General features: G+C 41.9%; 1 protein-coding gene across 1 annotated transcript in view; it reads right to left on the bottom strand.

Moving 5' to 3' along the window:
• EBF2 (early B-cell factor 2) overlaps positions 1-17787 on the bottom strand; it is a 223289-nt gene that overhangs the window by 29441 nt on the left and 176061 nt on the right. Inside the window, exon 10 of the mRNA XM_010840164.1 lies at positions 17484-17610. Coding sequence (XP_010838466.1) covers positions 17484-17610 — 127 coding nt within the window. The remainder of the gene's footprint in view (positions 1-17483; positions 17611-17787) is intronic.

The raw sequence follows: 17787 nt of genomic DNA, 5'->3' as shown, positions 1-17787 counted from the left end.
TTCTTAGGCTTGAACATTCAGAGCATCTACACTTCATGATCAGCTTGTCTTCTTTTGATAAGTATATTAATTCCATTTAGTTCTCTTAATGTCATCCTTGTATTGGCTGAAACTTCCCAAAAAGTATCTGAAAAAAGGATGATAGTGGATATTCTTGCTTTCTGTCCCCCTTTAAACGGGAATGACACACTTCCATACCAAATGTGATATTGGATATTTGAGATAAATATTAGTTATCATTTTTTAAATTTATTTATAAATATTATATATCATGGGCTTCCCTGGTGGCTCAGACAGTAAAGAATCTGCCTGCAATGCAGGAGAACTGGGTTCAGTCCCTGAGTTGGGAAGATCTCCTGGAGAAGGGAATGGATACCCACTCCAGTATTCTTGCCTAGAGAATTCCACAGACAAGAGGAGCTTGACAAGCTATAGTCCATGAAGTTGCAAAGAGTTGGACACGACCAAGTGACTAACATTTTCACTTTAGTTATCATGCTTTGATAAGGGCTTTTATCAGAAATTCTTAGAATTTTAGAAAATTACAATCATATGAAATCTCCAGGCTCCTCCCTCCATGGGATTCTCCAGGCAAGAATACTGGAGTGGGTTGCCATTTCCTTCTCCAGGGGATCTTCCCAACCCAGGGATCGAACCTGGGTCTCCCACATTGCAGGCAGACGCTTTAACCTCTGAGCCACCAGGGAAGCCCCCCTTAGAATATATTTCTCAATATTTCACAATTAAATGGCAACTCATGGATGCAGTATATAATTTGCTCAGTATATTTCTGAATGCAATTCATTAATATTTTCTTATGATTGCTGGTGTGGGGATGAAATCAATTACATCACTGAGAATGGCACCTGGCACATTCTGAGCCCTCAACAAGCATCTGTTACTGTTATTATTGCTGGTATTTGTGTGCCCATATTAATAACTGGGATACTGTGCATGGTGTATTTGGCTTCTGATTGATTTTTATTTTATACCCACTTTGAAAAATAAATTGAGAAGCTTTCTATATTTTATCCTATGTACTATAATATTTATATAGCATGGGTAGTATCTCTTGACTAAAAGTTAGAAAGAACCCCAGTGAAATTGTTCTTTTCAAAGTCACCAATAACATCGCAGCCAAACCAAGAGGAACTTTTCCATTCTTACCTTAAACTCAAGTTAGCATTTGACACCACTCTCCTGCTGGCAATATGTCCAGTCACTGACTTTCCTGAATGCACATTGCCCTGTTTCACCCTACCACTCTAGTCATGCCGTCTCAGCCTACCTTGAGGACTGCTCTTCCTCTGTCCATCTGATGCTTCTTGTTGCCAAGGCAACAAGAAATGCTGATGTTTCTTGTGGCCAAGGCAGTCTTCTGCTTGCCTATACCTTCTTCCTCAGCAACCTCATGAGTGCCCACATGATTCCCATGTCAAGCTACATCCTGTCACAAATCTTTATCTGCAGTTCAGGTAACTTGCCCAAGAGTCAGCCTTATTTTTCCAAGTATTGGCTGGAAATGTCCACATGGATGGCTCATAGACTCCTCCCATTCAAGATACTGCAGTCTCATGCTACTGACACCACATAGCCATCAGCCATCAAAAGGTCATGCATTTCAGGCTTCCCTGGTGGCTCAGTGGTAAAGAATCCACCTGCCAATGCAAGAGGCACAGGTTCAATCCCTCATCTGGGAAGATCCCACATGCTGCAGAACAACTAAGCCTGTGCACCACAACTATTGAGCCTGTGCTCTGGAGCCTGGGAACTGCAACTACTGAGCCCCTGTGCCACAGTTACTGAAGCCTGTACGCCCTAGAGCCCACCCTCTGCAACAAGAGAAGCCACTGCAATGAGAAGTTCACGCACTTTAACTAGAGAGTAGCCCCCACTCACTGCAACTAGAGAAAAGCCCGTGCAGCAATGAAGACCCAGCACAGCCAAAAACAAAATATAATACATAAAATTATTTTTTAAAAAGAAATCATGCATTTCATTAAGGTTTTAAATGTTTTAGCATAGATTTTATTATAGTATTTGCTTAAAATTTCTAATCTCCTATTTATGACTCTCCACACAGTAACCCCACCACCGACACCAACTTTGTTACACTTTCTGAACAGTCCTATTTCTAATTTTGTCTTCCTTTAGTTCCAAAGAGAATATCCTAAGATTTCTAGGTGATTGAGTATTAAATTGTTAATTATTTATTCTAATTAATTGCACTGGATTAAAAAAGGTGGTGTATAGAATATCTGCCTTTTGGAATTTATTAAGTTTTTTTGTGAATTCATATTAGTCTTGTCTGTGTTCCATGGGAAATGCTTTAAATGTATTATTTAATATATCTTTTTGATCATATTATTTAACATATTTTCTACATAATTGCTGCTATAAATTTACCCTTCCACATGCTCCTTGTATGTCTAATAGGTTTTTAATGTATATATATTTTCTCTAGTGACTAGGAAGATGAACACTCTATTTTAATTTAGAATAGTACCTCTGACTTTCTCTGAAAATATTTTGCTTTTCCTAATTGCTTGAGTCTATGGAGCCCCTCCACATATACAAAATGTTGCTTACCTTTAATTCCTCCACCTCATTCTGCCTACCTTTACATTTTTGTTAATGGTTTATCCTCCTCAGCTAATATTCCTATTACTAGATTTTCTATGATCTGTCTCTTTTAGACATTAATTTCCATATTTCTGTTAAACCATGTCCTCATATTAACAATAATTCAGATACTGTATGTTTAACCACTTTTTCTGCTAACCAGTGGTCCTGTGGAACCATAACTTTTCCATTCTTGACTGATCCAGTTCTCCAGAAGTCAGGTTATTTTATTAGGAATAAGAATCGAATTCTGTCAGGGCCCTTGAAATAAGAGAATATCTTTCTGTCTTCCTCACACATTAATGACACTTTCTCTGGACACAGAATTTTTGAGTATTCTTTTTGAATTCTAGATCAAGTTTGTGCTGTGTCCCTTGTCCTCACTCTGAGGGGGGCACCTGGGAGGTTTTGTCAGGGTTCTCCCTGATTTCCTGGCTCGCCTCATCTGTTCCCATGAGCAGAATGTCACATCCTCCAACACAACCCTGCCTGCATGCAGAGGGACACAGAATCTCTAGCATTGTGATGAGACCAGTTTAGCTTCACACACAAATACCAGGTCTCCCTTAGTTTTATGCTTTCTTGAAAATATCCTTCAATAAATTGTGGATGGGGGCCAATTAAACACTTGTACTCATATTACCGGGGCTTCCCAGGTGGCACTAGTGGTTAAGAACCTGCCTGCCAATGCAGGAGACACAAGAGACACAGGTTGATCCCTGGGTCCAGAAGACCCCCTGGAGGAGGGCATGGCAACCCACTCCAGTTTTCGTGCCTGGAGAATCCCATGAACAGAGGAGCCTGGCGAGCTACAGTCCATAGGGTTGCAAAAGAGTCAGACACGACCGAAGCAACTGAGCACAGACATACGCACTCATATTACCATCTCACCCAGAAACACATGTAAGAATAGCTGTGGGTGTAATTGAATTATTCCATAAACTGTTTTTTCCCTGCTTAACACTATAATGTCAGCAATTTCTGAAGACTTTTTCTTTAATAAGAGGATTTTTAGTGGCTATAATATTCAACAGTGAAAATTGTTATGATAGCTGTTAGAATGTACTGAAGGCTTACTATGTTACAGGCATTATGTTAATGCATTTTACATATATTAGCTCATTTAATCCTCATTACAACCCTATAACATGCATTTTATCCCTATTTTAAATGCAGCTCCAAGGTGGTGCTAGTGGTAAAGAATCCACCTGCCAATACAGGAGACACGGGTTCGATCCCTGGCTTGGGAAGATCCCCTAGAGAAGGGAATGGCAACCCTCTCCAGTGTTCTTGCCTGGAGAATTCCAAGGACAGAGTAACCTGGTGAGCTACAGTCCATGGGGTCGCCAAGAGTCAGACATGACTGAGGGGTCGCCAAGAGTCAGACATGACTGAGCAGCTAACAACAGCATGCTTACACCACGCTGACCATAAAGTAAGGGAACAACCCATAAGATAGAGAATCTAGCCACCCCCAACCAAGGTCCCCACTGTCTCCATGACTGTCCTTGTCCCTTCCCTCCCATCTTCATTGTTACCAAATTCTCGCCCCCTCTCAGAGAAGCCCTAGAGGTCTATCCTCAGCCTGCCACTAATATCCTTATTCCTAGGTCCTTCCTGCTGCTCACAGAGTAATCTGCTAAAGCTGGGCTCTAATTAGCACACAGAATGCTTTCTCTTTCATAGACTCTATTTTTATATAACTTTATTTATTTATTTTTGGCTGTGCTGGGTCTTCGTTGCTGCATGGGCTTTTCTCTAGTTGTGGCGAGCAGGGGCTACTCTCCAGTTGTGGTACTCAGGCTTCTCATTGTGGTGACTTCTCTTGTTTCAGAGCACAGGCTGGAGGGCACGAGGGCTTCGGTAGTTGTGGCTCCCGGGCTCTAGAGCACAGGCTCAGTAGCTGTGGCACACAGGCTTAGATACCCCGAGGTGTGTGGGATCCTCCTGGACCAGGAATTGAACCTGCATCTCCTGCATTGGCAGGCAAGGTCTTTACCACTGAGCCACCAGGGAAGCCCTCTCTTTTGTAAACTTTATCACACAGTTGTACCCACTGTTGTCCCTCTTAGATGAAAACTACCAGGACACCAGGGTGATGTCTGGTTTATCTCATCTGCCCACTTGTCCAGGCTCCTCATCTACATCAGAAACAGCAGGTGCTCCTGACCACATGGAATTAGCAATTCACATTTTAAGCTGATGAAGCAAAATAGACATACTCATCTCTTTCTCATGTTGAGTGTTTTCTGGAGGCCCCTGCCAGACTTCCTAGGCATATGCTATGGATGGGTTCTGTGTGTATCCAAGATGAGAAAGATGGTGAAATACACTGTCGTGTATATCTATATGGACAGGGAATAATCACACGGATGTGTGTGTGAACACACACACAGCATGCCACTTTAGTGAAATTTTGAAGTAAAAATCATGAAGCCCAAACTCTTTAGTCAATACCGAAGTGTAAGAAGAAAAATCAGTCAATCCCTCAAGAGCTCAGCCTTCAAAACCTCAGGGTTGGGAACCTCCCTTGTGGTCCAGTGGTTAAGACCATGCCTTCCAATGCAGGGTGTGTGGGTTCGACCCCTGGTCAGGGAACTAAGATCCCACATGCCTCTGGGCCAAAAAGCCAGAAACAATATTGTAACAAACTCAATAAAGACTTTAAAAATGGTCCACATCTTAAAAAAAAAAAAAAAATCAGGGTTGCATTGAACAGTTTTTATTCTGGGTCCAAACTCACTTCCCATTGGACCAGCTGTTTTGCATCCTATCACTTCAGCCTCACCTTGAGTCCCAGCTTTTCCCGCTCCCCACCTCCCTCGGTGTTCTCTGACTTTTCAGTCCTGTTGCGAGCCAAGTAAACCTCAATTAACTAATGAGGTGCCCAAGACCAGCCCCAAGACTGTCTCTAAGGGCCAACAGATCATTAACCGCCATCATCAGTGTGAATTTACAGCCTCTGCTACCACATGGAGTGCGGGGGTGGTGTGAAGTCCTGCCAACCTCTTGGCTGAGAGGGACACAGAGAAAAGCTGGCAAGGCAAAAACAGAGTAAATTAAAAATAGGCTTCGATCTATAGGCTCTATTTATCTATGTCTTTCTTTGGTAACATTAACATTAAGGTAAAAGGTCAAATCCCCACTGAAATATAATTTATATTTACCTTTTATTAAATAATTATGGCATGGCATGAAGTTAAATATTACAGAAGCTAATCAAGGGGGAATTCAATAGAGAAAACTCAGACATGAGAATTTCGTCTTTGCTATACATAGAATGTCTTAATCCTCCACTGGGAGTCATCCGGGTTTGCTTAAGGAGTTTAATAATACACATTTCAACTGCCACAGAATCTAAATCCCATTTGGATCAGCCTTGGAAAAACTTTCATCAATACCTTGAGATTTCATAATGTTTCTCCTGAGAGCCTGGATCTTATGTGTCATTTCTCATTTTGATTGCGGGTATAATATATGAGGTTGCTTACATATCTTTGACCCAATGAATAGATATAAACCATAAGCAATGTGTGAAGGGTTTCTTTATAAAGTAAATAGTATTTAACTAAAAATATCTACTGGGAACCACTCATTTAAAAAAAAAAAAAACTGGCTGTTGCTCAATATTAATTTTCCCAAAGGGTTAGTGAGATGGATAAATTCTATATGATTGGTTTTTTTCCTTAACAGGAGGCATGGAGAGCAGATAATACTTACCCCAGTTTTTGCCTCTACTTAAGTTTCCCAGAAATAGAGGTTCTTCCCATGGCCAACATGGAAAGGGGACTCCTGGTTAGAATTCTGGTCTACCCTCAACAAAGACAGCATTGACTTCGCAGGCAAGTGGTCATTTCTGCCTTTGACCAGTAAAAGTACTGACCACCAAGATGGCAATAGCAAGGGCTGATCAAGTTCCCTTGCAGAAATTTGAGAGGAGACAAGTAAAATGAGGGGGCAAGGAGATCTGAGTACTCTGTCAGGCTGCGACTCTGGGATGTTGATCTCAGTTACAGCTTTCTTCATTAGTAAGTCTTCAGTTGGCACCTAGGATCATCATGGAGCCTACAGATGGCCAATAAGAGGCTGACAAAAGTCTAGAAAGTCTGAGCCTAGTTGTCTGTCTGCATCTGTGTGTATCCATCTGCAGCAGAGGGTCTTCATTTTCATCACAGAGCCCACAGGCCCCTGAGGGGTCCAGGCCATAGAATTAAAGGATTCTTCCAGCCCTGACTCTAAATCTCAACCTTCTCCAATAATTCAATAAAGCAATGGAAAAAGAATCTTGCTCAATAAACCTCAAATCTATGTAATGTGGCTGCCAGGCAAGTACCAGATCAGAAAATGGACTTTGAGATGCATGCACAAGAGAAAACCTGCTTGAGGAACTTCTCTCCATGGATAACCAACAAAGACCTACTGGATACCACATGGAACTCTGTTCACTGTTATGGGGCAGCCTGGATGGGAGGGGGGTTTGGGAGAGAATGGATTCATGATTATGTATCACTATGTCCCTTTACTGTTCACCTGAAACTGTTAGAACACTGTGAATCAGCTATACCCCAATACAAAATTAAAAGTTAAAAAAAAAAATAAAAAGAATACCTCTCCATATGGTGCTCATCTAAGACAGTAACTCTCCTTTGACAGGACAGGAAGGCATAAAACCCTTGCTTGGGGAGGAAATTTACATGCATGCAAACTAGCCCCTGCCTTTAAGCCCCCTTTAGGAAGTCTGTTCTGGTCTTCCCCCAGTGACTATATCTTCAAAGTGCTTTGATCTTATGCATTAATTCCTGTGAGGCTTCCCAAGTGGCGCTAGTGGTAAAGAACCTGCCTGCCAGTGCAGGAGACATAAGAGAATCAGGTTCGATTCCTGGGTCAGGAAGATCCTCTGGAGGAGGGCATGGCAACCCACTCCAGTACACTCACCTGGAGAATCCCATGGACAGAGGAGCCTGGTGGGCTACAGGCCATGGGGTCAAAAAGAGATGGACACAGCTGAAGCGATTACCCACGCATGCACACGTGTATTTATTTCTGTGAGGTCTGCCTTGTTTGTGCTATGATTTTGGTTTCTCTCTCTTGCTCCCAATCCTCCCAATTTTCTCATCTATTCATCTATCATCTACCTTACTCCTCAGGTGTCCAACATTCAAGGCTATCTGCTCCCAAGGTCAATTTTTCATAGCATTTGATGGTGTGATAGAGAAAAATCTGTCCCTTGTCTGGGATCTGCCTTAATTCCTAACCTTGACCAACTCTACCACCTTCAAAGGCAGGTGGACTTTGGTTTATCTCTCTGCAAAAACAAAAAGTTGGATTAAATGTTTTCTCAGACCCCTTGTAAGTTCTTGCATTATGATTCTAAGACTATTACTTATTTGTTGCTGTTCTTCAGTCATTAAGTCATGTCTGAATCTTTGCGACCCCATAGCCGGTAGCCCCACCAGGCTCCTTTGTCCTTGGGACTTCCCAGGTAAGAATACCTAAGTAGGTTGCCATTTGCTTCTCCAGGGGATCTTCCTGACCCAGGGATCAAACTCTTACATCTCCTGCATTGGCACGCAGATTCTTTACCACTGACCCACCTGGGAAGCCCATTATTTATTTATTTGGTGAAAGTGAAATTCTTCGAGAAGTGGAGATGGGTGAAGTTGAAGCCATGGGCTGTTGAATTGTCTTTAACTTTTGCTACACTGAAATCTCTCCCTATATCCATCTGTTTCAATGTAGCAAAGGTTCAGTGTCACCAATTGTTAAAAAAAAGAACAAAGATAATATAGGAACACATTATTAAGAAGTGGTACCTGCCTTTGTGGATATAGGAACAAGAACACGAGGTGAGAACCAGCAGTGCACAAGTGAAAGATTAGATGGAAGCCTCTGATATTTAATTTTAAATGAAATATTAATTTAATATTTAATTACGCTTTGGTTTCAAGAAAAACTGCAGCAGCAAGACAGATTGTTTGAAGAAGGGAGTAATATACATGGTTAAGGAGACAACTGTAAAAATTAAAGATAAATTTCAAGGGTAAATCTAAATGCCACCACGGAGCAGTTATGAATATGCTCTGCTCTCTGTAATATGTATTTAGAATATTATAGCTGAGAGCACCAGGCCATTAAGAGGCTGGGACGTCTCTAGCAAAACAACGGCCCCCTATTCTGGGGCTTCCAACGGAGACATCATTCCTCAGGCTCAGCCAAATGATGGATCCAAATTTTATAGGCGATGGGGGTGGAGGCAACTTCAGTAAAACTGCAGGCTACCAGGAGGGCTATTCATCCAACCTGTTTCTAGTGCAAACAGGGAACAATTGTACTCAGGCCAGTTTTTGATATCCGAATTGGGTATTTTTAACTAAAAATCAGATTCATTTCTTAAATGAGAATTTTTTTTTTCAGGATAATGCTATAGGGAAAAAAAAGAAATGTGATGTGGGTGAGCTATTAACATCTGAATCCAGTGTGCACATCTGTGCAGTGTGGCTCAGTGGAACCCCATGCCCAGCCCCAGGGAGGGGACTGTGCAGGGTATGATTTGGGGGGGCCATGGAATAACCTAGGCTTTTTGTTTCTCCACCCAACTGCTTCCTGATCTTGTCTACTTTCTCGTTGAGTAACACCTGCTCCCAAATAATGAACAGAGTAATCAAATACTTTGTTTGTGCTACAGTATTGGGTTGGCCAAAAAGTCCATTCAGGTTTTTCCACAAGCTATTTTTTCATGATATCTTATGGAAAAACCCAGAAGAACTTTTTGGCAAACCAATAAAAGATAAGGATTGTTTTGGGGAGGAGGTGAGTTGACGTGAATTGTTTGGTTTCTATAGGTGTCTCCATAGCCAGAAGCTTCCATATTCAACCACACACCTTGGGAAGCAGTTCTTTGGCCTGCACGTGAGCCAGCTGGGCCCAATCGGCTCTTCCTTTGAAAACTCATTTCCCTTCAAACCACTTGCAGAGAGCACACATGCTCTCTGGCTGCCCTGGCCTTCTCTGTCACCTAAAAACCCTGACTTCTAATCCAGACTCAGATATTAAAGGCATGATAAGGTGGGTCTTTCAAGAGTTCACCTTCTACAGTAGAGAACACATGCAAAAAAGTCTACTGTTGTTTACTCGTTAAGTCGTGTCCGACTCTTTGTGATCCTGTGGACTGGAGCCCACCAGGCTCTCTGTCCATGGGATTCTCCAGACAAGAATACTGGAGTGGGTTGCCATTTCCTTCGCCAGAGGATCTTCACAACCCAGGGATCGAACCCGTGTCTCCTACGTTGACAGACAGATTCTTTACCACTGAGCCACCTGGGAAGCCAGCAAAAAAGTCCACCCTTGATCAAACAGCAGTGAGGAAGGAAGCCAAAGAGAACTCATCATAGAAATTATGTATCCCACAGCCAAACACTTACAATAGTAAATTTTGTTCATATCTGTGTATTTCTATACAAAATATACTTGCATATCTACATTTCATATTCCCAGTGAGATAAATATCTTCCAATTTTTAGGTTAGAAAACTAACGTGAGGGACTTCCCTGGTAGCCCAGTGGATTAGAATCCACCTGTCAATGCAGGGGACATGGGTTTGATCCCTGGTCCAGGAAGATTCCACACGCTACAGGAAACTAAAGCCCATGCGCCGCAACTACTGAGCCTGTGCTGCTAGAGCCCAGGCTCCACGACAAGAAGCCCGCACGCCACAACTAGCAAAGACCCAGTACAACCAAAAATAAATAAATCAATAAATAAATTTTAAAAAAAAAATGAAGGCAAAGAATGGTTAGGGGATTTGTCATAAAATTTGGACTCAAATCCAGATCTCTAAACTTTGTCACTGACGGTCTTCCACTCCAGGGCTAAGTTCTCTCAAGTTTAATGACAAAGTGGAGTTCCATTCTCAAATGCCTTGCTACAGACCTCCTCTCTCTGCATCCTTAAGATGCAGTAACCATGGTTACCTGAAAAAACAAGTAACCGTGGTCTCACTGGGTACCCCCTACCAGGATTATTTTTCTCCACTGCTAGTTTCTGCAGCAAAGTCGGCCCGTGGAGTAGGGGACCTCTCCCCGCTCACAAGCCTTGGTTGGTACCACCTCTAGGTCTCAAAGCAGACAGAGGCAGCGGGACGTTTCCTGATGAGCTGGATGCTCGCGTGGAGCTCTTGACTCTGAAGCAGCAAGCTGCACTTCAGTAAATCGTGGTGGTTGGAGGAAAATAGACCTTCCTACATGTGCGAAGAAAACGTGTTGTTTTTCAGAGCCCTGATGTTGTTTATGCGGTACTTGGCAGCAACAACCATGGGGAGCTGATTACTGCATTTTTGCCTAATTATACCAGGTAAGTCCCATCTGATAGGCTTGGGTTTATTGTGGTGGTGTGTCCTTGGATACGGAAACCTGGACCACAATCCATAAGATGTGAGTGGTGGGGTGAGGGCTGAGGGAGGGGAGGTTTGCTGGAAATTTCCTGCCCACCTCCTGCTTTTGGAGTCTCTTTCTAGAAAGTTCCACATATGAGTAAATACTATTGTGTTTGTGGGGTAATGACTCAGTCTGAAAAGAACTGCCCCGTGTTGTCAAATACTTTACAAGCCAGGAAGTCACTGCAGCAGTCTGATGAGCAGGACTCAGCATTCCCAAACTCATTTCTTTGTTTAAAATACAGATTCTCAGACCCTCCCAAAAGATTAGAGTGCAATATGCCTGGAACAGGGTCCAGCATGATTGGTGTGTGTGTGCGTGCGTGCATACGTGCGCCCAGTTGTGTCTGACTCATTGTGACCCCATGGACTGTAGCTCACCAGGCTCCTTTGTCCATGGGGTTCTCCAGGCAAGAATACTGGAGTGGGTTGCCATTTCCTTCTCCAGTGAATCTTCCCAACCGAGCAATCCAATTCGACTCTCTTGCATCTCCAGAGACCATATTGTACATACAGTTTTTAAGCTTTTTTTTTTTTTTTAATATATCACCAATGTCTTTCTTGTAATTAAATATACATCCACAGCATTGCTTTTGGAGAAGGAAATAGCAACCCACTCCAGTATTCTTGTTTGGGAAATCCCATGGACAGAAGATACTGGTGGGCTACAGTCCATGGGGTTGCAAAGAGTTGGACACAACTGAGCGACTGAGCACCCACAGCATTACTTTAATATCTAAGTTGTTTTTCAGTATAAGGATGTTTTGTTATTTAAGACTGTTTACAATTTTTCAGTCTTGTTAACAGTGCTTCAACAGTGCTTATTAACAGTGCTTCAGAATAAACAACCTTCAGGCAAACTCAATTGTTTCCCAAGTATATATTCCTAAAAGTAGAATTGTTGGGTTAAAGGGTACATACATTTTCTTTTTTTAAGGCTAGTACCATCAGGTACTCTCCTGAGAGTGGAGAACTGTGTGTTAGAAAACCCCCACTTTCTTCTAATTTTGTCAACGTAGGTATTTTCATTTGTTTAAAAAAAAATCTTTGCCACCTTGATAGGAAAAAAAAATGTTATCCTGTAGTTGCCTTAATTTGCTTTTATTTGATTATTAATGTGGTTAGGATTTTTACAAACATGTTTATTGCTTGATTATATTCCTTCCTGAATTAACTCCTGATGTTCCTTACTAGCTTTTAGAGAGTTTTTCCCCCTTAATTTATAAGACCTCTAACATTCACTTGTTTATCCATAATGTATAACGTAGTGGCTGACAAAGAGTAGGCATAAAATGAACTTTGCTCAACAAGTAAATGAATTTTTTATGTGTAGGATAATATGTCATAGATAACAAATATGGTTTCAGTTTGTCCTTATCTTTTTGATTTAATAATTGAAACTTAGACATGCAAACATTTTCTTTTCATGTAATCACATATTTATGCTCAGTGGTTTCTGTCTTTGGGATCAAGCTTTTAGCAAGGCTCAAGTATAATAATTTTTTTAAATGCCTACATTAAAAAAATTTAATTAATGCCTACATTTAATTAAAATATTTAATTCAAGTATGCTTCATTTTGTGATATGAAATTAGATATATAACTTTTTAAAATGCTTAATTAGTTGGCCCCACACCATTTGTTAAAAATTCCATATTTTCCATTTTGACTTGAGATGTCTCCTCACCCATACAAATACTTCTGTATTTGTACTAGTTGTGTGCACAAAAACTGTTTATTTTTAAGTGTTTTCTTCTGTTGCATGACATTTCTGTGTGTTCCTGCAAAATCCCATATTCTTCTAATTACCGAAACTTAACATAGGTTTTAAAGTCTGGTAGGGCAAAGCCCTCTCATTTTTCAAAATGAGGGGTCCTATTTTAGCACCTTTATTTTTGCAGGTGAACTTTTGTAAAGTTTTCCCCAAACATTTTGTTGGTCCTTTGATTGGCATTGTGTTAAATTTATTCATTAATTGACATCTTTACAATATTAAATCTTCCCACCTCTCCACCAGCTGGAAGTATTTTGTCCTTCCTCTGAACTCCCTCAGCACTTTATACCTTTTTAAAAAATCACTTTCTAAGCTATACCCACCCAATTTTTCAAACCTGAAACCTGAGTCACTCCCTCCCTTTCCTTCCCCAACCTTCACCCCATCCAATCAATCATCAAGTCCCGTCAATGCTACCTCCTAAATTTCATCCACTTCTGCCTGTCCCCACCACCGGCACTCCAGTCCAAGCTGCCATCGTTTCTGGCTGGGGCCACCACACTGGCCTCAAACTGACCTCCCTGAATCCATCCTAGGTTCCAAACCATTCTCTCTGCTGCAGCTAAAAGGCTCCTTGAAAAGGCAAATCTGACCATGGCACTCCCAGCTTTAAACTATTCCAATAGCTCCCCATGGCACTTGGGACGCAGCCAAACAAGCAGGTTCAACCTCTCTTCCAGTTTGAACCCAACCTCTCTTTCACATTCTTTCTTCCCCGTTCCTAGTTACCGTCAAATACATCCCACATTCTTTCCCACCCCAGGGCCTTTGCACGTACTGTTTCCTGTGTTTGAACTGTCCTTAACCTTCTCCATTGGCTTAAGATTCCTCTGATATATATCCCCAGCATCCTCTATCACTCATCACATTTGTAATTGCTTGTTCAAGTCAGCCTCCATGATGATAACACTAATAATACTAATAATACACACCTTTCCAATAATAAGCTATAGCTACTCTCTATGTCAAACGCTTTCCATGCACAGGTGTTCTATACCTGGCTTGTACCATTTTGTGAGAGCAGGTTGTTGACTTTTCAGGAATGCTGTGAGCCAGCTGATGTCATATTGGTAGTTTGAAGTCAGCCCTGGTGACAGTACCTGCACCATGGAAATCAGCAAATACAACAGACCAACGCGGGGCATGTTCAATTGATGCTTGCTTTAGGAATAAGTCAACCATGTCTCAGCACATAAGGAAAACAGAACTCTTTGCTGATGTGCATGCATGTTAAGTCACTTCAGTCATGTCCTACTCCTTGCTACCCTATGATGTGCCGACACTGCATTGCTAAACATAGGTCAGCAGGCAGGATAGCCAGAGACCTGAGTCCTTGTTCTGACTCCACCTTGAATTGAACAGGCAAGTCATTTCTCCCTGGGTCTTAGCTTTCTCATCTGCAACAGATGGAGTTTGATCCAGTGTTCTTTGATGTCTTATTATCTTTAAAATTAGATTTACGGTAACATAAAATCTATTATCTTTACTACTGTGTGGGCTCCTTTTCTTTTTTTTAAACCAAGCACTGTGTTTTCTGTGAATCATTTAGGCTCCTCTATTCTGTCTGGCAAGTTCCTTCTTTACTTTTGAAATGTCACTCTATGGTCAGCTCCTCCAGAAAGCCTTCCTTGGTTTCCCAAAGTGGGCCACCCCTGCTCAGTGCTCCTATAGCCCCTTTTGGATTTATATCTCTTTTAGGACTCAGCATGACTATTATAATCTACAGGTCTCTCTCTCTCTCTCTATCTAGAACTGTAAGCTGCTAGAGGAACACTGATATTACTGACTTTGTGCCTTGAGTGATAATTTAGAGCTGATGTTTGTTTATTGAATATATAGATTACATGGTTACCTTGGTCCTATCTTCAGAACTTCAGATTTAATTAGTCTGGGATCCAGACTGAGCACTGATGCATTAAAGTGCGACCAAGGATGACAACCTCTGCTTTTGAAGGAATGTTATACATTTACACAGACACACACGTATGCACATGTAAACACATATGGCCCCAAACATCTATAGCCCCACTGAGTATTGCTTGTTTGTTACTTCGGAAGAGAATTGAGGATTAATTGCAATGCAGTTTTTATTCATCCTGCCTATCACTTTACAGGGCAGACCTGTCATCCATATTACAGTGGGTGCATTTGAGAAAGCAAAACTCTATGTGTGAAGTGAAACCCATTCCTCACCTGACTCCAGGGACAGTCCAAGCTCCTGTTTCATCCTACCCACTGACCACTCCATTTCTGTGTCCTTCACAGGCTCCTCCTTGTTTTCCTGAGCCCTACACTTAGCGCTTCTGATGCACCTGCCATCTTTAGACCTCTTCCATCTTGTAGCTATACTCCTTTCCACGGCCTCTCATCCAGCCCAGTGGCTTTAAATCCCATCTGAATGCTGACTACTCCCTTGTTTGGCATCCTCAGAGTTTTCCCATGCAAACCCCTTGTCCTACCTGCCTTTCCCACCTCATCTCCCATTGACTCCACTCCAGCCACACTGGCATTCTTGCTCTTCCCCAATGATGCCAGGCTTATCCCTGCCTCTCAGACTGTCATCTTTTCTCTGTCTAGGACATTTGCCCCCAACCGATTGACTGCCAGGTGCTATTCTAGCTAACAATGGTGAACCACACAGAAAACACAGCCCTGAGGAGGCCTAGGGACAGAGGAAATGTAAATGGACAGGAGAGGAGGTCAAAGAGATAAGGGGGGTGGGGACAGATTTCCACACCTGCGACACGTATCTTGGGATTCCCTGATGGCTCAAATGGTAAAAGAGTCTGCCTGCAATGCAGGAGACCTGGGTTCGATCCCTGGGTCGGGAAGATCCCCTGGGGAAGGAAATGGCAACCCATTCCAGTATTCTTGCCTGAAAAATCCCAGGAGGTGTCTGGCAGGCTACAGTCCATGGGGTCGCAAAGAGTTAGACACGACTGAGAGACTTCACTTCACTTCAAAACACGTCTCTGCTCAATGTTCCTTTCTCAGAGAGACCCTCCCTCATTCTCTATCCCTTCCTTATCATTGTCTGAAATTATATCATGTATGTTCTATGTTGACTGTCTCTGTCTATAGTAGGCAAGGTTTATTAAGATGGAGGGCTTTATCTTGCCCACTTTTATATCCCAGAGCCTAGAACTGTGCTAGCCCACGGTAGGCATGTAGTAAATGTCCATTTGAATGACTGAAAAAGCTGTATCCCTTTGGGAGCTAGAATAGTAAATATTTTATAAATATTTTATTGCAAGTAACCCAACCAAGACATGCCTATCTCAGGAGAGAAAACTCAATAACAAAATGTTAAACATATACCTAAAATCATCCTTTTCCTTCTACTCCTAACTGATTGCTAATCAAACAATTTACACTTAAATAATAATAGGAGGCTAAGTCCAAATGAGGAAGAAAACACTATAAAATAATATTATTAGAAATTTATAACAGGTCAGGTATATTTTCTTGATGATTTCTATACTTCTTTCTTTATACCTCTTATTTTTTTGTTCAGAGTAACAATATTCTGACTTCCCTGGTGGCTCAGTGGTAAAGAATCTGTCTGCCAATGCACAAAAAGCAGGTTGAATTCCAGGGTCAGGAAGATCCCCTGGAGGAGGAAATGGCAACCCACTCCAGTATTCTTTGCCTGGAGAATCCATAGACAGAGGAGCCTGACGGGCTACAGTCGATGGGGTCGCAAAAGAGTCAGACAAGACTTAGGGACTAAACAACAATATTCTAGCGGGTCTCCCTGCCTTCAGCTGTTCCCCAACTAACTCAGGTTTCCTTTCCTGCTCTGCCTAGCTAAGTTCTAGTCTAAGTTCCATCTCATGGATCCCCACAGCTGTTGAACCAGCTTTTTCTTTCCTCCAGACATCAACTCACCTCATCCTCTGCGTCTTTGCACTTAAGACTCCCATAGGAGGAACACGCTTCCTTTTTCTCTTTGCCTATCCAAATCCTCCCATCCTTAAAAATGGTCTTCAGTATCATCTCCTCCTTGAACCCCATCCCTCTACTCTAGTTCATAGTAAACTCCCTTTTTGTGAAATTCATATTCCATTCTTTGGAAATACTAAACAATTTGAACACTCTTAATTCGCCAGCTGCTCTGTTGCCTTCTCCAATAGTTTCTAAATTTCCAAATAGGGACCATGTCTTCTATGTTATTGTACCTTCCACCTGGAAAAAAGTAGTAGATACAATGTAGGCGTTCAATAAATATTGAACCAATTAGATCATTTCTACTTTCATAAAGTTTTAATATAATTTGAATCCCTCTGCAGCATCATTAGGCAACTTTCCTGAATCCTTTTCAAGAAAATTTCGTTATAGCCAGCAACTCTGTCAAATATTTTATCTGATTTGTTTGGACAAAAGTCTATTCTAGCATGGTTCCAGCTGAGTTAAATTCATAAGGATGGAATCCTGAAATGAGCTGCCATGACCATTTCCCAGACTGTGCAGAAACTGCTTACATAAAACACAGCATTAGATCAACACATCCCCTTTCAATGCCTATGACCCAGCCCACTCTTGCCACTCCAGTAGAAAGACCTATAAACCTTAGAATGATTATAAAGTGGATAGGCTGGGAACCAGAGCAAAAGTGAACCAGGAACCACTCTCCCTTGGAATAATTTTCTTACCCACCTGTGTAAATGAACCTCCCTGGAGCTCCTTTGCAGAACTGTTTGGATTTGTAAGACAATGTCACTTCTACGACCCCAGGGATGTGCCGAGGAGGAGTCTGCACTCTGATGGCATGAGGAGTTATTAGCTGAGGAATGAATAGGCAGGGAAATAAAGTATTTAGTACACATTACCACGGATATACTGAACACAGAAGCCTCGTGCACTGCTGTCTCCCAGGGCAACCTGGTGCACTCACGGCACCCCTTGTGCCATGAACACCCTGTCCCTGTGTCTCAAGTGCTTCTGCCTCCTACCCTGGAAT

Source organism: Bison bison, unplaced genomic scaffold, assembly GCF_000754665.1.
Source record: "Bison bison bison isolate TAMUID 2011002044 unplaced genomic scaffold, Bison_UMD1.0 scf7180017864141, whole genome shotgun sequence".
Lineage (NCBI taxonomy): Eukaryota > Metazoa > Chordata > Mammalia > Artiodactyla > Bovidae > Bison > Bison bison.
Note: the sequence above shows the minus strand (reverse complement) of the source record. Positions and strands in the feature narration are given on the sequence as shown.